The sequence below is a fragment of the Oncorhynchus clarkii genome, chromosome 33 (assembly GCF_045791955.1).
Source record: "Oncorhynchus clarkii lewisi isolate Uvic-CL-2024 chromosome 33, UVic_Ocla_1.0, whole genome shotgun sequence".
Taxonomy (NCBI): domain Eukaryota; kingdom Metazoa; phylum Chordata; class Actinopteri; order Salmoniformes; family Salmonidae; genus Oncorhynchus; species Oncorhynchus clarkii.
The window spans coordinates 8,093,801-8,115,976 of NC_092179.1; the positions used below are offsets into that span (position 1 = coordinate 8,093,801).

At 43.6% G+C, this 22,176-nt stretch overlaps 2 protein-coding genes across 5 annotated transcripts in view; both read right to left on the reverse strand.

The window, feature by feature from the left end:
* Positions 1-1,675, reverse strand: part of LOC139392660 (kinesin-like protein KIF21A) — a 45,513-nt gene extending 43,838 nt beyond the window's left edge. For all 4 annotated transcript variants that reach the window (XM_071140806.1, XM_071140805.1, XM_071140804.1 and 1 more), the window contains exon 1: positions 1,294-1,675. In XM_071140806.1, coding sequence (XP_070996907.1) covers positions 1,294-1,334 — 41 coding nt within the window. In that variant the 5' untranslated portion in view covers positions 1,335-1,675. The remainder of the gene's footprint in view (positions 1-1,293) is intronic.
* Positions 1,676-2,545: 870 nt separating this feature from the next.
* Positions 2,546-21,206, reverse strand: LOC139392722 (ATP-binding cassette sub-family D member 2). Its single transcript, XM_071140922.1, has 10 exons — positions 20,055-21,206; positions 19,532-19,712; positions 18,631-18,752; positions 15,196-15,364; positions 11,099-11,193; positions 8,876-9,021; positions 8,095-8,240; positions 7,041-7,125; positions 6,716-6,841; positions 2,546-5,838 (listed from the first exon to the last, which is right to left on the reverse strand). The coding sequence occupies exons 2-10, from the start codon at positions 19,704-19,706 to the stop codon at positions 5,625-5,627; spliced, it is 1,278 nt and encodes a 425-aa protein (XP_070997023.1). The 5' UTR covers positions 19,707-19,712; positions 20,055-21,206; the 3' UTR covers positions 2,546-5,624.
* Between the last annotated feature and the right edge of the window lie 970 nt (positions 21,207-22,176).

The following is a 22,176-nucleotide window of genomic DNA, read 5'->3' on the forward strand; positions in this document are numbered from 1 at the left end:
GCATGTTATTACATGCTATCTGATCATCTGAGTGGACGCATGTCTCCGTTTTCGTGATCACAGTTAGACACGGTAGTTGGTCTTGTCCTGTACAGACTCTCTCTCCTCTGGCTCCTCCATGAGAATCATGAGAGGGAGCCTGATTGTGGAGGAAACAAAAGACCAAATGAAAGGTGCAAGAGAGAGGAAGAAAGTACTGGCAAATGCGTACGGTATACAACAGCTAGCACATGATTCATGATTCATTTCTATGCAGATGGATACAAGGGTTTACACACACTTGTGTCTGTCTGCGATTGTGTCTGTCTGCGATTGTGCTAGTTATTTTCACACCGAGGACAGTCTCCTTATTGCCTATGCTACCAACAGTTCCGTGGCTATTGTGTAGTCATTGAAATAAGTACTTAGTCCTTGCAGTTAAATGCTTTTCAATGTGAAATGACCGTTGTGTATCGTTTTTTTGAAAACTCTACAAGCGGTCTGCCTGACATGTCGGCAATTAAAACGGTCTCTACAAATATCATGTTGTGTAGATGTGCTTGCCGCTGGTATATTGTCTCATGAATATGGCTGCATTTTATATGCAGGAGAGAGGCTTGTAAAACCAAGGCCCAGTCCAGGCAGAGACTTAGTAAAGAGAGTACTGGGTCAAAGTCTGCCTGCAGTAACTGGAGAGAGAGAGTGTTCATTATTTTATTTTTATTTTCACTTTTGTGATGGGGGGGGGGGGGGTTACTGCTTTCTCCTGTCATATCCGCCCCTCCTTCCTTCCTTCATTCATAAATGCATGTAGTCATCATGTCTGCAGCCAGGCCATTGAGAAATGGAGTACTGTTACAGTTCCTTAAGCATCAACAAAGGAAACTCATTAAACATAACCTAGGAAATTGTGCTGGCTATATACTTGGTTGGTCTATATGGGGGGGCTGATGGTGACACTTAAACAAATCCAAGGCCGTGCTGCTTTAGTAGTTTGACATTTGACAAGCGTCCTAGAATATAAATACAAGGAGAAACGTATTGTTATTGCTATCGCCAACCCCTACGTAAACGTTGATTGCTTTGCCACATTTCAATCTACCGTGCGTTATTTTTTACACGAATGCTCATTTGTTTAGGCTATACACACATGAATGTTATCACACAGTAATAAGGCCATTATAACTGCCCATGCTGTGGTTTATCAACACCGGCATGGTCACAATAATAATCGGTACATTATCCTGGAGAGTCGTGACCAAGAGCATACTTTCCCGACGGAACACAAAACACCATCCAATGTCACAGGTTTACCTCAATGCGACCCGCACCGAACTTTCGTCCTGTCCACTCATGGCTACGAAGTCCGGAGGGTCGTCACCTCTGGAACAACCACGATATAAATAGCTGGATTTTCTTTTTATTTTATCCGTGTGCAGCAGGCAGCTCCGTTACCAACGCGCTTGAGCCCCCACAGCTCACATCCACTTTGTATAAATAATTGCAATCCGATGTGAGCATTAGTGTGCTATTCTCCGTGCTCTACCTCGGGTGAGGCGCATTCTGAATCATAGTCGAGGTTACATTTTCTATGACATTGCGTGCATTATTCCCGTGTAGAGGCCAGCCATGCTAGGTGGTGCTGGCAGAATAATACACTTGCTTGCCCCTGTGCGCGACTGGAGGAGCGAAACGTAATCAAGCCACGCCTTCTGCACCCTACGAATCTGACAAAAACCTTCTCAAGGCCAATTATAGAGGCCAATTGATGGAAAAGGTTGAGTTATTGATGACTACTAGCTGAGTCTCAAGCAATGACACCACCTTGTTTTCTGCTATGCAATTGAACACGTTCAATGCAGTTTAAAAACCGCCGATCCAATTAAAAATGAAGAGGTTTACCATATTGTGTGTCGCCATGTGGTTTGACATTCCAATCTAATGTGAATATGTTCGTGAAATACCAAATGGCGTAGGCCTAATAGTTACTGTTGCAAAGACATTACTGATGTACGGGTGGAGAATGGCACCATCGTGTGGTCATTGGTTATGATTACAAAAGTGCTGTGTGATCCAAATCATTTCCGTCTTTATACAACAGATGGCATCAGATACACGTTACATTGAATACCCCTGTACTCTGAGGCTGGAATACGCAACCAGCTCCAAAAATGACTAACGACAGCACAACACAACAATGAATCAATTATTTGAGTTTTACAGTCTTTAGTGGTTGTCATGTTTTATTTACAGGAAAATACATGTTCAAGAGCAAAAGTGTAATGAGCCAAGCATATGATTTTGAGCATGCTTGAAACTACATACGGGATTCACACTGACGTAAACGAACACTCAGCGCACAGCCTCCGCGTGCAGAACGAACAGCAGTAGCAGAACAGGTAGGTTTAGAACGTTTTGTTTGTTTTCCCGCCATTAAAAAAAAAATCAGGAGGAGACTAGAAGAGAGGGGAGACAACGCCTGTTCTTGTCCCTCAGTCCCATGTCTCTCTGGACTGAAACAGCATCACTAGGCCCACAGAACAAAACAGATCCCATGCCCATAACATAAATGAGTTCGTTACTCTTCTTTAATAAAATCACGACAGAACACATGCATTAGTTACAAGAGGTGCCATTAAATGAACAACCATTTTGCAAATCACACTTCCAATTGTTACCATTGCCGAAATTGGATGAATTGCCGAATGACAAAGCCAAATGCTATGACACATGTCAAATACAGTACATTCGGATGTTCCACTTATTAGAAAAATGACAAAAGAATTGTATCAAATAATTGGTAGTATGTGTGTCAGTGTTGTGGGAACATACTAGAGTGGGCCTAACTTAACAGTTCCAATTTTTTAGAATACCAAAGCATATTTGATTTAGTTTGACTTTGATCCATAGTCTTGGTTAGATAGCTAAACTCAGGGTCAACATGTATACAGTTTCAAGCATCACCTCTCGATTCTACTCATTCCATACCGTTCTCAGTCACTTTAACACTGTTTCATCCAGTAGTATACTGTAGATACTTCCTATCAACAGGGCTGAGCAACACAGAATGTTTTTCTTTTTTACAGTACAGGGAAATCGGGTTTCAAACTATGTCAGGTGTCCTTTTCAAGACACAAAGTATTAGTTAGAATCCCAAGGAATGAGAAGCCTGAATATGTAGGTTCTTTTCAGGCTCATAACCTATTTAATAACAGTAGTTATAACCAAGTATATTACAAAATGTCAACACTTTATTTCCATGAACAACTAACTATTCACGGTGCAAGTTATTGTATTTTTCCTCCCACAATGCTCTCTGTTTAGCATTGATTGAAAGAGACAGTTCAAATATAACATGTGATTGAGGCATCACTCACACTCACCCATTCCATGCAAAGGCAAAGTATAAGTACCATATTAACAAAGTATACATTACAATATATAGTTTACATATTTATAACTCACATACATTCTTTTCCATGTCACTTCTCTTTAAGACAGTTTAGTCTGAGATGTAGTGGTCAAAATATTGCAGTTGCACTTGTTGTACACTTGTAAATATTCTGCCATTGCGGTTACTGATTTCATTCTGATTTGTCACAGACGTTACCAAGCCAATCAAATAACCCAGCATTAGTATGTGTCACTGATTGAAAATACCGTATAGGGCAGGGATCAACTAGATTCAGCCACCGGAACATAATTACAAATAATGTGTAGACTGCAAATAGACTGCAAGAAGCCCAAACAGATATAATATTTGACATAATCATTTCAAACCTTGCTCGGATCTGTATACGATTACATATCTCTCTCTATTATGCGTGGCAATAATTTGACATTTTCAAAATGTCAATCACTTGGAGCTGATTTGCTGGCGTTTTTACAGTCTTTTATTTCCAACGATAAAAATACACATTTTTTTTTTGCTCTTGGGGGGCCAAATTCGGGCCGCGGACCCGTTGGATACTAACACAGCCAGGCTATAAGGCTACAGCACTAGAAGGACTGGTCTTGGATTTGACCAGCGCTGAAATGTCAGCTTTGTTCAGCAGAAGATTTACAGTGCACAGATTTGAAGAGGCGTTATCAAACTCTAAAATCCCTACATTAAAAATACAATTTTATGACATTATCAAAAAAAGAAACAAACAAAGTTCACAGTATAAAGTCTGAGATAGGTCGCTGATAACAAATATGATTTGCTCAACTAGATTGATTTGTACTGTGGGTGGCTATAACGAGGTAACATTTAATAAAACTCAGCAACCAAGTAAACTGTACTGAACTACAACGGAAAACAACCGTGTTTATTGTAAAACACAACACCTCTATGCTGAAGATTATGTTTATAGGGGTGAAGATTGCGGACCGAGACAACACAAAACACCCCTGTTCCGCGGATATTACCCTAGTGACAGTGAGGAGGGCTTTGCCAGGCGATGTGTGTGTGTGTGTGTGTGTGTGTGTGTGCGTTAGCGTGCGTTTGTGTGAGTGAGCCCAGTCCGATTCCTGCTGTGCTCTGCTGGAGACAAGACGGAATGCCTTGAAATCCATTGTATTTGTTCAGTGAACCAGAAGCCTATAGCAACAGACCCACAGCTCTGTCACTAATGCACCAATGTCCAATAATAGCTCCTAAGACAACCATCTATTAGCCACTAACAAAGGTGAAAGTAGTGCACTATATAGGTCTAAGGAAGGGTGTTATTTAAAATGCAGAGCAAGATATTTTGAAAGCTACTGAGGTATTTTGAATATATTACTACACTGCAGTTCTGAGGAAATAACCTGTGAGAAACACATTCAGTCATGTTATAAGAAAGATGTCCTTATGACATAACCCCAGCGCCAGTAGCTGAGATAACAGAAAAGGGACACAAATGTATTGCAGCTGTGATACTTTACATTTGAGCAGTTGGGTTACCTTGAAAACGGTATGCTTATTAGCCTAACCTTAATGAAGAACTTGATATGATTGTAAAAACGTGTATGTTCATTGTTTGATATCATCCAAAGACCTTCCTAGTAGTTTTTTTTTTACAGAAAGAAGGAGAGGGTGCTCAACCAAAGTGAGTCGAGGTGAAACCCCCAAAAAATGTGTAGAGATCATTGGACAGGAAAAGGTGCAACGCTAGCTCACCATTCTTTAAAAAAATAGTTGAATTAGACAAGTTTAAAAGATTGACATAGAAGGCTATTAAAAGGCCGAAACGTCAACCTTTTAAACTCATCTAATAAAACGACACGTTGTGCATTTTCCTGTCCACAGTACTGTTTTATTTAACACAAACAAATCTATACACTAAAAGGAGGAAAATACTGTCTCACACAAAATAGCATAAGCCTACTACTTCAGCACTTGATAACTACGGCAATAACAATTAACTATTCCCCAAATTGAGTAGTGCTAGAAATGAAAAATAATTTGACTTCATTGTTCAACCAAATAAAATGTTAGTCTCAGCTTGTCAGAGATTTTAAGTCTCTCAACCACTCAGCAATAAAAACATCTAGAAAACAACAGTGTCGCTGAATTCTTAAAACTCAACCCCAACATTGGAAACGTATGGGAATATGCGTTTGGTGTGCGTTGAAACAAAAAAATTATACTTTTGACTTTTCTGAACATCTCGCTCTTTCTTTCATTCCTCTGCTAAGTCGGCTGTTTTGAGGGCTGAGTCCGCTCCCAGGATCTTGCAGAGTTCGTTGAGTCTGTGTTGCATCTTGGGTATTCCTGCAAGTGAAGACTCGAGGCGTTGTTTCTCCTCGGTCAGGGAGAGACGCGTAGCGGTGTCCAGCTGCTCGAACCTCCATCCTCCCTCACCATCAAACTGTAACAGGTGAGTGTGGTACTTCCTGTCGGTATGAAAAGTGGAGCAAGAACATGGGTTAAGGATGGGATTATTTCATGGTTGGGTTAGGTTTCTCATTTTAATTCGTTCACTAGCCAGTCCAAGCACAACATTATTTCCAAATAGTATACAATTGTCTTTGACCTTATGGTTGTGGTATGTTATGAAACAGTATTGCAGTGTTAGTGATGGCGCATGTGTCCTGTTCTATTGTGGTTGCAGTCATGTTGTGATTATTTTGTGCTGTTCCCAGCCTTGTTGCGTGGTGTAGTGTCATGTCATGTCGTGTAAAATGTCATAGGGTTACGTGACTGCTAAGGTTAAACAAGCAACTAAATAGCAGCAGCAATCTCCTGAGAGGAACAGACTTGCACAATATTGTGGTAGTCCTGTTTGTGTTTTCTCTGAGGCTAACTCAAAGAAAACAAAGAACAGAGCATTGCTGACTTGACAACTAGTAGTGCATTTGCTTATAGGCTACTACTTGTTTTGCGGTAGTATTTTGCATTTCCTTTTTTTCTACAGGTTTCTGTACGGTTTTCCTTTAAAACTCTTCTACAGTGTTAGGCACAGAATCTGTGTGCTTCAAGACAAAAAGCGCCATACAATATTACACATTGGACGTTTGAGAAACTATCTGACTAGTCTTGCTTGCCAAACTCATGGTGCTCCACCTAGGTATTGGAGACACCATGGCTGCATTTAAACAGGCAGCCCAATTCTGACATTTTTTCACAAATTGGTCTTTTGACCAATCAGATCAGCTCTGAAAAATATCTGACGTGAAAAGACCTGATGTGATTGGTCAAAATACCAATTAGTGGAAAAAAGATTGGAATTGGGCTGGACAGACTGGTCCAGATATGATATCTATCTCTTACCAGAGGGAGGGTCTATGGGTGATTGACAGTAAGGATATCCCAGCATCCTTTGCAGCCTGGAATATTTTCCCCTCCACGTCAATGCTGACAGCACTGGTGCACTCATCTAACAGGGCGTACTTTGGCCTGACACACAAGAAAAAGGAATTTAGAAGTGTATAACTTTCGAATTAACAATGAATTAAATCAGCTGGCCACCAATCAATCAACTATAGAACAAGAGAGGAATATGGGCTATTCAATCAACAGCACCATCTACTATTCCGTTTTTCCAACCCACACGTACAGGGTTTTAGAAGGCCTACGATGGCAGGCCAAGTCGTACCTGTTGTAGAACATGCGAGCCATGCCCATCCTCTGTTTCTCTCCCCCAGACAACACATCCTTCCAGTCCATCTCTGCATCCCAACCTACACACAGACAAGCAGACACACATCACAGTCAGTTAATATTGGAAGCACTGTCATTGACCACAGTTTTATTCTCCACAGGAATAAGTCGGTTAAACGCTACCCAAAGACCAACGCAAAGGGTTTACATTTAGTGTAACCACGGTAACGCCTGTGGCGAGAGCCCAAAGTTCAAGAATATTCCATAGGAGACTGACTGACTTACAAACGTTGTCTCTCTCTAAGGCTTAAAAACAAGCGTTTTTATCCCGCTGCCAAGGCGTCCTGTGTCTTTTCCGTTTAAATCACCGGGCTTCATATTCATCTCAAAAGACCAAAAAAAAAACAAATACTTTCTAATCCCGATTTAGAGCCATGACGCAGGAGGAAAACGCAGGACTTCAATGTCTCTACAGTCGGCGTTGGTGAACAAACAGGGAAAATGATAATCCCTTCTTGAGGGATCCCAAGATTATTTTAGTTGAATGACCCTCTCCTCTGGCTAGGAACCATTCACACGGTGGTTACAAAGCAGCCATTCATGGCTCTAACCGGGAGTGACTAGGCTTAGTGGTGAGGTCACATTAATGGAGCCGATTGTCGGAGAATAACAGGACCACTGGTCTCCAATTAACTACACTCTACATGTCCTTAATAAGACCAAAGACATGGAGAGGGACAGACTGGTGCCACTAGAAAATACTGATATAACTTACAGACAGCGCATAGTATGATAAGAGATACAAACGTTTTTTTTTTTTTTTAGGAAGTGTTAGCTGAACTGAGAGGGCCCCGTTCAGTATATGTCAGTTGTTGTTAGGGAATCCCCTTGGAAACCATATCATTCATCTCAAGGGCAAATAGCTTAAAAATAGGATGCTGGGAGGTTTTGTCAGGCCAGCTCTTTTCAAAGTGCACCTGTTCCTACGCCTTCAGACCCACGCAGCCCTTCTGTTCTAGGCTGACTCAGATCCCTCCCCGGGTTCTTACCGCCCTCGCGGGTCACTATCTGGTTGAGGTTAACGATGTCCAGTATGACCTCCAGGTCCGTGTCTCTGTAGCCCCTGTCATGCATGTCCTTTAGAGAGTCTGGGTAGATCACCTGGTCTCTCAGGGTTCCAATGGACATGTACGGCCTGAGGGCGAGAGAGAGGGGGAGATAGTCAGACACAACATTTGGGTAAAGAGGTCTGTGTGTGTGTGTGTGTGTGTGTGTGTGTGTCACGTTTCACCATTCCAGTAAAGCCGTCAAAACACCTGGAAGATCTGGTAAATATTTCACTACTCTAAGGTCTGGTTACTCTCTCTCACTCTCCATGGAGATCCAGTTACCGAGTCTAGAGGGTAAGGTTACCTCCTGCTGATTTTCAATACATTTAACTGTGTGTGTGTGTGTGTGTGTGTGTGTGTGTGTGTGTGTGTGTGTGTGCGTGTGCGTGCATACAGAATATTCATCCGTGCATGCTTGTGTGTGTGCCTCTATGCAAGCCTGCTTGGTACAGATGTAGGCAGTTTGCCACAGCAGGAAAATAATCCTGCAGCAACAGGAAATGTGAATTATTATGTGGATTTTAATTAGTGGCCATTTTTGTAGGGGTTGATCCATTTTTTGTTAGGGCAAATCAAGTCTGACATTTTAAAGTGGAAATAACATTGGCAGCAACAATAGAGTGGTCAAATGAAGATCCTATAATCTATAAATGGGTACATGTGTGTCAGAGTCGGTACATGTATGGGCATAAGGATGTGTGTGACAGTGACAACCACTAACCTTTGTGGTATGTAGAACATGTGTTGTGGGGAGGGCTTGTGCAGCAGCCCCCCATAGACAGGCCACAGCCCACTGAGGATCCTGAACAGAGAACTCTTCCCACAGCCGTTAGGACCTGTGATCAACAGGTGCATACCTTCCTCCACCTGCAAGAAACAGCATTCACACACACGTTATAGCCTTGGAGTACTGAATCGTTTCCTCACAGCTGATGTGTCTAACAACCCATGACATGAGTGTGGCAAAGCAATCACTTGATCCCTACATCTTTTTTTTTGTCATGGTTTATGTTGAGTATTAGGAAGCAATACTGTCCTTATTTTATACTATGCAATGTAGAGTGTGTGTGTGTGTGTGTGTGTGTGTGTGTGTGTGTGTGTGTGTGTGTGTGTGTGTGTGATAATTACATGTGTGCTTCCTTCTCTTAGCCAGGGTTCACTTCAAAAATAAATTCAAATCTCAAAGTGAGCTAACTTCCGGGTAACACAACAAAGGACAAAGCATGTACTCCCTACCCTGGGGGAAGATGGCTGGAGGATTAGGAAAATAGCATGTACTCCCTACCCTGGGGGAAGATGGCTGGAGGATTAGGAAAATAGCATGTACTCCCTACCCTGGGGGAAGATGGCTGGAGGATTAGGAAAATAGCATGTACTCCCTACCCTGGGGGAAGATGGCTGGAGGATTAGGAAAATAGCATGTACTCCCTACCCTGGGGGAAGATGGCTGGAGGATTAGGAAAATAGCATGTACTCCCTACCCTGGGGGAAGATGGCTGGAGGATTAGGAAAATAGCATGTACTCCCTACCCTGGGGGAAGATGGCTGGAGGATTAGGAAAATAGCATGTACTCCCTACCCTGGGGGAAGATGGCTGGAGGATTAGGAAAATAGCATGTACTCCCTACCCTGGGGGAAGATGGCTGGAGGATTAGGAAAATAGCATGTACTCCCTACCCTGGGGGAAGATGGCTGGAGGATTAGGAAAATAGCATGTACTCCCTACCCTAGGGGAAGATGGCTGGAGGATTAGGAAAATAGCATGTACTCCCTACCCTGGGGGAAGATGGCTGGAGGATTAGGAAAATAGCATGTACTCCCTACCCTGGGGGAAGATGGCTGGAGGATTAGGAAAATAGCATGTACTCCCTACCCTGGGGGAAGATGGCTGGAGGATTAGGAAAATAGCATGTACTCCCTACCCTGGGGGAAGATGGCTGGAGGATTAGGAAAATAGCATGTACTCCCTACCCTGGGGGAAGATGGCTGGAGGATTAGGAAAATAGCATGTACTCCCTACCCTGGGGGAAGATGGCTGGAGGATTAGGAAAATAGCATGTACTCCCTACCCTGGGGGAAGATGGCTGGAGGATTAGGAAAATAGCATGTACTCCCTACCCTGGGGGAAGATGGCTGGAGGATTAGGAAAATAGCATGTACTCCCTACCCTGGGGGAAGATGGCTGGAGGATTAGGAAAATAGCATGTACTCCCTACCCTGGGGGAAGATGGCTGGAGGATTAGGAAAATAGCATGTACTCCCTACCCTGGGGGAAGATGGCTGGAGGATTAGGAAAATAGCATGTACTCCCTACCCTGGGGGAAGATGGCTGGAGGATTAGGAAAATAGCATGTACTCCCTACCCTGGGGGAAGATGGCTGGAGGATTAGGAAAATAGCATGTACTCCCTACCCTGGGGGAAGATGGCTGGAGGATTAGGAAAATAGCATGTACTCCCTACCCTGGGGGAAGATGGCTGGAGGATTAGGAAAATAGCATGTACTCCCTACCCTGGGGGAAGATGGCTGGAGGATTAGGAAAATAGCATGTACTCCCTACCCTGGGGGAAGATGGCTGGAGGATTAGGAAAATAGCATGTACTCCCTACCCTGGGGGAAGATGGCTGGAGGATTAGGAAAATAGCATGTACTCCCTACCCTGGGGGAAGATGGCTGGAGGATTAGGAAAATAGCATGTACTCCCTACCCTGGGGGAAGATGGCTGGAGGATTAGGAAAATAGTAACAGCAAACACATCACAGGTGCTGTAACATTTAGAATGATTTAGTAGGACGCACTTTCACAACACTTTGGGAATGGAAACAAAAATCTGCTTTCTTATTGGATAAGTTCAGGTAGTACATCATTTGAAGTATTTCACTTCATTTGAAAACAGTTTTATCACTACTGAACATCACCCAGGATGTTGATGTGTTATTTCTCACCTTGAAGTTGAGGCTGGAGACCACTATGTCTCCATTGGGAGTGATGATAGGGACACTCTCACACACGATGCCATTGTCCACATCGATGACTCTTCCTGCAGAAGACAAAGACAAAAAAAACAAGGAAGAAAACTGGTCATTGTGTGTCGATCAATAATTCATATGATCAGTTCAGTCAACCAGAGTGCATGTGGCTGCCAGAAAAAAATGTGTGGCAGCATTTACAAAATGTGAGAAAGTGTAAAAAAGTGCAGCTGTAGATAGCGAGGACGTGGCCAACTGACTAACTAGCTGTGTTAGCAAAGAGTATGTCCAGAGTATGCACATGTTCACCGGTGGTATTAGCCGAGCAGAAAGGTGGTTGGTTCGAATACCGGGCTGACATGGTGAAAAACCTGTCGAAGTACCCTTGAGCAATTAACCCTAATTTGCTCCAGGGGTGCCGTACTACTATGGCTGACCCTGTAAAACGACACACTTCACTGTACCTATCCGGTGTATGAAACAATAAAACATCTTATATCATGATTACAGTCGATTGATGCCGAGGATGGATATTTGGCTTTAGACCAAGATGGTGAGAAAGAACAGCAAGAAAGATACACAGGATTAGCCTCGGCTGTTTCCCAAATGGCACCCTATTCCCTTTTATAGTGCTCTACTTTTGACAAAGGCCCATAGGTCTCTGGTCAAAAGTCAGTGTTTCCCCTAGGATTTTTGTTCAGCAGCAATGGCAAAGTTAGCGTGGGGGGGGGAAGTCAATTCTTTTGAAAAGGACATTCTACTCCAAAATGAAAGAATATATGATTATGTTGACACCATCTGAAACGTAATTGTCTCTTTAAAAGCCAGAAATAAATAGGCTGAAGCTTGGGTTGGCCCATCTGCATTTACAGTGCATTCGGAAAGTATTCAGACCCCTGGACTTTTCCACATTTTGTTACGTTACAGGCTTATTCTAAAATGGATTAAATAGCTTTTTCTCCCTCATCAATCTACACACAATACCACATAATGACAAAGCAAAAATTTTTTTTTACAAATTGAAATATCACATTTACATAAGTAGTCAGGCCCTTTACTCAGTACTTTGTTGAAGCACCTTTGTAAGTGATTACAGCCTCGAGTCTTCTTGGGTATGACGCTACAAGCTTGGCACACCTGTATTTGGGGAGTTTCTCCCATTCCTCTCTGCAGATACTCTGAAGATCTGTCAGGTTGGATGGGGAGCATCGCTGCACAGCTATTTTCAGGTCTCTCCAGAGATGTTTAATCAGGTTCAAGTCCGGGCTCTGGCTGGGCCACTCAAGGACATTCAGACTTGTCCCGAAGCCACTCCTGCGTTGTCTTGGCTGTGTGCTTAGGGTCGTTGTCCTGTTGGAAGGTGAACCTTAACATCAGTCTGAGGTCCTGAGCACTCTGAAGCAGGTTTTCATCAAGGATCTCTCTGTACTTTGCTCCATTCATCTTTCCCTCGATCCTGACAAGTCTCCCAGTCCCTGCCACTGAAAAATATCCCCACCTCATGATGCTGCCACCAACATGCTTCACCGTAGGGAAGTTGCCAGGTTTCCTCCAGACGTGACAGTTGGCATTCAGGTCAAAGAGTTCAATCTTGGTTTGAGAATCTTCTTTCTCATGGTCTGAGAGTCCTTTACGTGCCTTTTGGAAAACTCCAAGCAGGTTGTCATGTGCCTTTCACTGAAGAGTGGCTTCGGTCTGGCCACTACCATAAAGGCCTGATTGGTGGAGCGCTGCAGAGATGGTTGTCCTTCTGGAAAGTTCTCCCATCTCCACAGAGGAACTCTGGAGCTCTGTCAGAGTGACCATCAGGTTCACCTCACTGACCAAGGCCCTTCTCCCCCGATTGCTCAGTTTGGACGGGCTGCCAGCTCTAGGAAGAGTCTTGGTGGTTCCAAACTTCTTCCATTTAAGACTGATGTAGGCCACTGTGTTCTTGGGGACCTTCATTGCTGCAAAAATGTCTTGGTACCCTTCCCCAGATCTGTGCCTCGACACAATCCTGTCTTGGAGCTCTACGGACAATTCCTTTGACCTCATGGCTTGGTTTTTGCTCTGACATGCACTCTCAACTGTGGGACCTTATATAGACAGGTGTGTGCCTTTCCAAATCATATCCAATCAATCGAATTTACCACAGGTGGACTCCAATCAAGTTGTTGAAACATCTCAAGGATGATCAATGGAAACAGGAGGCACGTGAGCTCAATTTCGAGTCTCGTAGCAAAGGGTCTGAATACTTAAGTTATTTGTTTTTTTATTTTTAATACATTTGCAAATATTTCTACAAACTTGTTTTCGCTTTGTCATTATGGGGTATTGTGTGTAGATTGATAATGAAAAACGTTTATTTAAAATATTTTAGAATAAGGCTGTAACGTAACAAAATGTGGAAAGAGTAAATGGGTCTGAATACTTTCAGAATGTACTGTACCTAATTGAAAAACCCCAACATGAACATGACTATGAACGCATCAAATGACACATATATACGTTATAACTTGTCATTCCAGGCAACTGAACATTTTAGAGGCCCTCGTCCTGGCCGCAGAGACAAAATGTTTTAAAGCAAATTTCCCAAAATTCTACACATTCTGTCATAGGGCGGAGAAAACATGTCAGTTTTAAAGTACGTCTCCTGCAATTTTATACATTTTGCCATGGGGCTGAGAGAAAATGTGCCGTTTAGAGCAAATTTCCTACAATTCTACACACTTATGCAGTGTTCTTATGCTATCTGAATGACTCAAACATTGTCACAAAATAATGCCATGCAATTTTGGGACTTTTAGATTCTCCCTGACTGTCTAGTTTTATTTTGGTGATTGTCAGTTCTCGAAGATGATCATATTTTATTTGTATTATATTGGTCCATTATCTTTTCTACATGATCTGTTTTAGTCATTTAACTTTACAGTGAAAACATTTTAACATCCCCAATTTTTTCTTTATATACAGTATATATATATATATATACAGTATATACAGATTTAGAAGTGGTGGCCTGCCACTGGTAAATTAATATGAGGAAACACTGAAAGTAGTGCACTATATAGAGAATAGGGTGCCATTTGGGGTGGACCCTGTGTCTCTCTCTAGCCTGTAAAAAAATAAGTTCAAATTAAAGTATTTAGTCCCATACTTCTAGCACACAATGACTACATCAATCTTGTGACTACAAATTTGGTTGGATGCATTTCCTGTTTATTTTGGTTGTGTTTTCAGATTATTTTGTTTCTGAACACTTTTTTTTTTATTTTTAATTTTACCCCTTTTTCTCCCCAATTTCGTAGTATCCAATTGTTGTAGTAGCTACTATCTTGTCTCATCGCTACAACTCCCGTACGGGCTCGGGAGAGACGAAGGTTGAAAGTCATGCGTCCTCCGATACACAACCAACCAAGCCGCTGCTTCTTTAACACAGCGCACATCCAACCCGGAAGCCAGCCGCACCAATGCGCCGGAGGAAACACCGTGCACCTGGCCACCTTGGCTAGCGTACACTGCGCCCAGCCCGCCACAGGAGTCGCTGGTGCGCGATGAGACAAGGACACCCCTACCGACCAAGCCCTCCCTAAACCGGGCGACGCTAGGCCAATTGTGCGTCGCCCCACGGACCTCCCGGTCGCGGCCGGTTACGACAACCCAGGACTCTGATGGCACAGCTGGCGCTGCAGTACAGCGCCCTTAACCACTGCACCACCCGGGAGGCCTGTTTCTGAACACTTCTACATTCATGTGGATGCTATCATGATTAGGGAATATCCTGAATGAATTGTGAATAATGATGAGTGATAAAGTTACAGACGCACAAGTATCATTGAAGCTGGTAACCCTCCGGCTGCCGGATCACTCCCGGCACGCAGCTCGGGGATTCGAACCGGCAACATTTCGGTTACCAGGCTACCAGCCCGCCTCTCTAACCCAGATTCTACCACAACCCCCTAATGTAGTATTGTAGTATATTATGGTATAGTGTACTGAATAGGGAATAGAATAACGTTTGAGTGTCTCACATGTGTAAGTGTATCCTATGTACCTCTGGACAAATGTGTACTAAATCTCAGATAGTCTACCTTTGATTTCCAAAGGCCCGTCGATGTGCATCTCTGGCCTGGCCACGATCTTCTTCTCTCCTGTTCCCATGGTCGAAGCGGACGAGCGCTTGTAGACGCCCCTCTGCACCTCGCCAAACACCAGGAACATGTTGTAGACGCGTGTCGTGTAGCCCGCCAGCTCTGTGACCTATCACAGACAACAAGAAAGGTCAGAGGTCACTTGTTGAGGTAAATAACACTGGAGTCAGTTAGGTCGCCTTACCCAACAGAGTTCCATTGCCCAACAGTAGGTGTGAGCAAAGTAGAGCAGTGTGTGTGTCTTTGGGAAAACCCTTGAACTATGAGAGCAGCCAGCAGCAGAGCTGGTCTATAGCAGTGTATTGTAGAGTGCACTGAAAATCTGGTCAGGATTACAGTACAAGCTGAAGGGCCATTATTTGATTGAATGATGCAAAAGACCTCTGTATAATTTATGCAACTAATTTTCACTCATAACTTAATCTGACTCTAAACAATGGCTGGTGTCGTTGTTTTTTCATAGCTGTTTGTATCTGTGTTTAGGGAACACACAGCACTGATGATGGTCCGAGGCCTTCCTACAGATAACATAGCCTGTCTAATGGGACGAATGTACACTCTTAGAAAAAAGGGTTCTAAAAGGGTTCTGCGGCTGTCCCCACAAGAGAACCCTTTTTGGTTACAGGTTAAACCCTTTTGGGTTCCATGTGGAAAGGTTTGACAGGATTACAAACACAGACTGACCAGCTCAAATAGACAGAAGCCTTCTGTATGGCAGACCAATCCAAACTCCTCTCTCGGTATGTCCAGCCCACTTATTATCTCAGCCAATCATGGCTAGTGGGAAGGTTGCTGACTTTTTCTGTGGCTTAACCAACAAGGCTCGTAATCGAACAATTTTACAGATGACATACAAGTTTGTTATTAAGGCACATGAAAGTTCACATGTTCGAGAACAAAATGTTTAAGTTCAAACGGCTCTCCTGTGATGTCGTGACTTGCGACATACGCCTAGTTTCCTGAATCGGGTCACATTTTAAGGAGATATCTTCCAAGTTAGTTAGGGTGCCATAGGATTGATAATGAGGAGCTGAACCCAGCCAGACAGGCTACATGGATGATCCCCAGATGGAGGATTATTCACAGCTAGGCTAAGCCAGCCAGCATGAGTGGCAGAGTGGGAAAGCCTTAAAGTGGAACTGACAGCTGATGGGATCCTCATCTTTTTAATAGAGGCCATCACTCTGTTTTCTCACGCAATTGCATAGCCTATAGAACCACCTGGTGATTTACCCAATAAATAACTGGGCGTTTATACATAGAGTGTGCAACTCTCTTTGTCTTTTGACCTGTCTAAAATAAAGACTGGATTTATTGTCATGGTGTAGGCTATATTAAATGGATTTCTTAGACTTTTAAAATGTAGATGTTCCAAATGTCTGCATTAGTGGCTTGTAGGCTATGCATGGAAGCCAGAAGATTCTAAATGTGTTTATGTTAATTAACGTGAGATCGGCAGTTGTTTGCTTGACAATCACCGGCTGACAAAATGTCATGACCGCCACAGCCTTAGGTGTGTCACAGTCTCAGGCTGTGTTCAGACAGAGTGCAGTGACAGCAGCAGTAGTGCAATGTGCCCTGCCTGTGTCTGTCAAATCCAATCAAATGTTATTTGTCAAATAAAACAGGTGTAGACCGTACTGTGAAATGCCTACTTACAAGCCCTTAACCAACAATGCAGTTCAAGAAATAGAGTTAAGAAAATATTTACTAAATAGACTAAAGTAAAAAATATATTTTCTTTTTAAAGTACAAAAGAAAATGACATAACAATGCTATATTTTATTTTTATTTAACTAGGCAAGTCAGTTAAGAACAGATTCTTATATACAACGACAGCCTACCCCGGCCAAACCCTAACCCGGATGACACTGGGCCAATTGTGCACCGCCCTATGGGACTCCCAATCCCGGCCAGTTGTGATCCAACCTGAAATCCAACCAGGGTCTGTAGTGACGCCTCTAGCACTGAGATGCAGTGTCTTAGACCGCTGCGCCACTCGGGAGCCTTGAGTGGCAGGGGTACTGGGGGTAAATACCCGGGGTACCGGTACCGAGTCAATGTGCGGGGGTGAGGGTTAGTCGAGGTAATTTGTAAAGTGACTATGCATAGATAATAAACAGCGAGTAGCAGCAGTGTAAAAACAAAGGGGGGTGTGTCAATGTAAATTATGCAGGTGGCCATTTGATGAATTGTTCAGCAGTCTTATGGCTTGGGGTAGAGGCAACCGGTCAGGATGCTCTCGATCGTACAGCTGTAAAACCTTTTGAGGATCTGGGGACCGTGCCAAATCTGGGGAAGAGCTGTTGTCGTGCCCTCTTCACAACTGTCTTGGTGTGTTTGGACCATGATAGTTTGTTGGTGTTCTCGATCCGCTCCAATTCAGCTCCATCTATGTTAAAGGGGGGTCTCTGACCTCCTCCCTATAGGCTGTCTCATCATTGTCTGGGATCAGGCCTACCACTGTTGTGTCGTCAGAAAACGTAATGATGGTGTTGGGAGTCGTACTTGGCCACGCAGTCGTGGGTGAACAGGGTGAACGTGTGTGCCCCTGCTGCATAACATACCCTACTGTTACATAACCTGCTTGGGTGTGTGGCACTGTTCAAACACTGAGCAGGGTGAGCTACAGTGAGTGAACCTTACCTCAGGAAAGCATCTCTGCCTGTCTCTTAGGGTGCCAAAGCAACACACATTGCAGAACCCAGTGCATTGAGTGGAACCCCTGCATGCATAGCCTTGTTGGGTAACATCCAAAACACTACCTAATAATCACATTCTGTTCTTTTTCATACCCTGTGTGTTCTCCACACTGTATGGTACAGTATATGACTAAATGTAGACTAACCTTCAGTAGGAAGTGTGATACTGATTTGCAAGGCAAAGGATTACAAAAACCACAGACACCAACAATACTCATTTCCTCTTATTGAAAGGTCTACCCTCCCCTACAGAGTGAAACAGTGCGCTTTCTTGCACCTCAGCCCTTTTCTCACATCCATGTAATACTGTAGATATAACTGTCATATTCACAAATATTGTAGTGGGCATGTGACCTCCGACACAGACAACATTCAAATCAGCACCGTGATGGGGGACATACAATGGGCCTAAATCTGGTAACTCAAAAATAAATGTCTGCAAAATAATAAATGCGTGTGGATGGACATCATCATTTTGGGATTACAATGAGGGATCTTTTTCTTTGGTGTTGCTTCATGTTGGTCAGACCGTTTGAAAGTCCTCTTGTCATGAGTGGGTCTAATGGCTCACTCGAACACTGTCCATTCACTCTAATGCCACTTGAATGTAAGAGACGAGACAGGAGAGAGAGAGAGAGAAGAGAAGAGAGGCGAGAGAAGCGTGAAACATCACCTCTTTGTAGGAGGACATGATCCTCTCGATGGCGTCAGCTCCAGAGGCCAGGAGATTGCGTGCGGTGGTGAAGGCCTCCGTCCTCTCGCTCACCAGCACCTGAGTCTGACCGTCGGCAGTCTCTGTGAGAGGGGAAATTAAGGATCGACACTATGAGATGACATACTGGGCCCGTAGCCCCTTGGCTTTCTGATCTGTATGGCCTAAGGAAGGGCCTAGGAACTAGGGAAAGTGGCAAAAGACCAAAATGGAACAGAGCCATTCTGTGCTTAGACCAGTAAGACTGTAATGACAGCTCTCTTTTTTGTGGCCAAAAACCCAAAAGTTGCCATGTTATCAGTGTGTATGACACTGATGGGGGTGGAGACCACAGGAGGATGGTGGCACCTTAATTGGGGAGGACGGGCTCGTGGTAATGACTGTAGCGGAACAGGTGGAATGGTATCAAATACATCAAACACATGGTTTCCATCTGCTTGATGCCATTCCATTTGGCATCAAACACATTATTATGACCTCCCATCAGGCAACAGTAGCATTCCGTTGGTTAGTAGCTAACAGGACAATAGGGACAACAGGATGAATATACCCTTACCAGCACAACAAAGTCCTTGTTGAATAACACCTACAGGGTATCGTTGAGCTAGTTGGTTCCTGTGAGTTAACACATGCTGATCAGCTACTACGGTGTGTGGAACATGCAAATGAAGAGGGGCTGTTTTTTGGGGAGCTTTGTGAGTCCAGCACAAAATGAGCTGAATAGAACCAAACGTCAATCGGTTCAAATGAAAGACGGAATAGGCTACCTGCTGGAATGCACAAACAGAGATCAACCATGACAACCCTTCCTGAAAACAAGGGGCTTTAGAAGAAAACAAGATGATGTCGTGGTGACTATTACCGCTGTCAGCGAAGCCGGTAGCTGTGATGATGGGCACAGCCACCATGACCAGTCCACAGCTACTCCACACGTACTTCATGAGGAACTGCTCCACCATGATGTACCACAGACGCTTGGACAGGATCAAGTTCATCTGCTCCGCCAGGGCCCGGTAGCACTTCTGCAGCTGACGCATCTCCACCTGACACACACAGGACCGGCAGACACAGACAGGCAGTTTACATTGCAGTCACAAAAAGTATCTGGCCTACACAGCACAGCACATTCACAACAAATGGATTGCAAATAAAGTTCACATAGCATTCACATTGTATGTTAGTTATTTTGCACTGGCAGACAGTCTTATTTAAAACAAGTGCATATAAGGAGGCTGTCAATCAAATGATTGAAATTCACTTTTGGGAATTGGATACAATGTCATAGGTGTGCATTGGATCCAACTCCAAGGGACCCAACCCATTGGTATTGCTATTATAATAAATACATTTGCATGGAAAATCCACCACGCATCTTTCTTGTATACCTTGTGGCCCCTGTAGAAGGCTATCTCCTCTGCATTGGCAATGATCCTGGAATGCACATAGCGTAAATGGCCTTTCCTGTGGGCCTCCTCAGCTACTAGTTTTCCGAATTTCGGCTAGCAGGCCCTCAGAACCTTGGCCGTGCAAAACACCACCAGCCCAGCCAGCAGGGTCGGCCCGCTGGCGTTGGCCCCCCTGGACCGGGCCGTCTGGATGAGGGTGTAGGAGGTGAGTATCACATCCAAGATGGGCTTGGTGAGGTTCGAGTAGAGATGCGCAACGGATTGGGAAAACATCATTACGTCCTCGGTAAGAGACTGGTCCGGGTTGGTCAGTCTCCCGTCCATGTTGCTGACTTTGTAGTAGGTCTGGTCTGTGAAATAGGTGGTGTAGGCATGGTCCACTAGCCGTGTGCGGAAGGCGAGGGCCAGCTTGCACTCGAGGTAGCGGATAACACTGTTCACGAATGTGGCCGGAATGGCAATAAGGAGCCATTTCATCAGTTGTATGATGAAGCTGCGTGGTTCTTTCTCAACGATTGTTTTCACAATCTTGCCATCCAAGCCTGCGACATAGATAGACAGAAATGTCCGTGAAATCAACGCGACCGAATGCAGAGACAGCAATCCGAGCTCTTTGGAAACAAGCTTTGGAAAGAGGATTTTAATGAGTTCAAATATCTGTTTAAAAAATTCTGCGTTTACCCCAGGCGACTTTTTATGACTCAGTGCATCTGTTTGTGATTTAACGCCAACCGTTGAGCCATTTTCCTCTCCTTTAGAGCCCCTGCTATTCCTGCATCCATTCCGTTTCACGAATTGTCTGCAGACGATGGGGTACAAGGTTTTCACCCCGTAGGCAGCGGCCGCGAGAAAGACAGCTCGCTTCGCTGCAGTCGTCCGGTCCCATTTCACTCTGAACGCCGCATCAAGTATATTGGACATCTTTTCCCCTACGCAGCGATCAAAGAGCCAGTCTGGTTATTTCCGTGCTACATCCATCGGGGATTTTAGTATGATTATGGATCTGGAAGCGAAAAGAAAAGGAAAAACCATCTCCCTCATACAACGGTGAGATGTTTAAGCTAGAAAACCCACCCGCTAGCTACGTTCTAGTGTTTCCGTCATTTGGTTTGGCAGTGTTTTATTTATTATAGGCAACACCCCGGAAAGACACGATACGGTTGTGAGGGACGTATTCAAATTAGGTCCCTACTGTACGTTTTTACTATACACACACACTGTATTGTGACTATATTTTGTCATTGAGTGTAGTAACGTGGTTACAACGAACGCCTCTCTCGTCTTTGAGAGGGACATAGTAGCTATGTCATGTATTTGTCTGTTGGCTTGGCTCCTGCATCTTTGTACCTCTCTCTCACCTCAAACTGAAGCATCATTATTAATTATTAATCGGCTACTTGATGAGAACGTTTCACTAGTAGCTAGCTAGCTAGGTTTCATAAAAACTATCAACTACCGTATGCTGTTAGATACATTTTTTTGTGATGATAAAATATATGTCCCAATTATTATTTTTTTTGTCTGTCTGATTTTACTGGGCAAAGTGAATTGGGTCGGTGGTTCAAGCGGAGTTTGACAGCTAGCTAGCTAACGTTAACCTCGTTAGCACTTTTACAGATGTAACGTTAACGTTACTTGTTGACAGTCTGGGTGGAACAAGTTTTAGAAAAAAAAACTGCTTGTTAGCGAATATTCAACATTAACTTTCTATTTCTTTGTCAGATAACATTATAATTGTTACTATTTAACAAATATATTCTCTTGACCCCCTTTTTAAGATCAATTTGAACTTGATTTTTCATTATGAATATTAACGTTACAGGAACTGGTTTTATGATGAGACATGACATGAAAAAGCAGAGGGTAAATAAGGTACCATATTGTATATATTATAATACAGTATATGTGACATGATAATACATATGCCCACATATATTCAGGAATTCTTTGAAAAGAAGAAAATGCAGAGAAAGATGAAAACCTTAGGAATACCAACCTCATGTGAAGGAGCCAGCTCTGGAAGTACATGTATGTACCTGGCGACTTCATTCATAGTAAACCAGATTGCTGCAAAGAATAAAACAATGGTGAGTTCAGATAG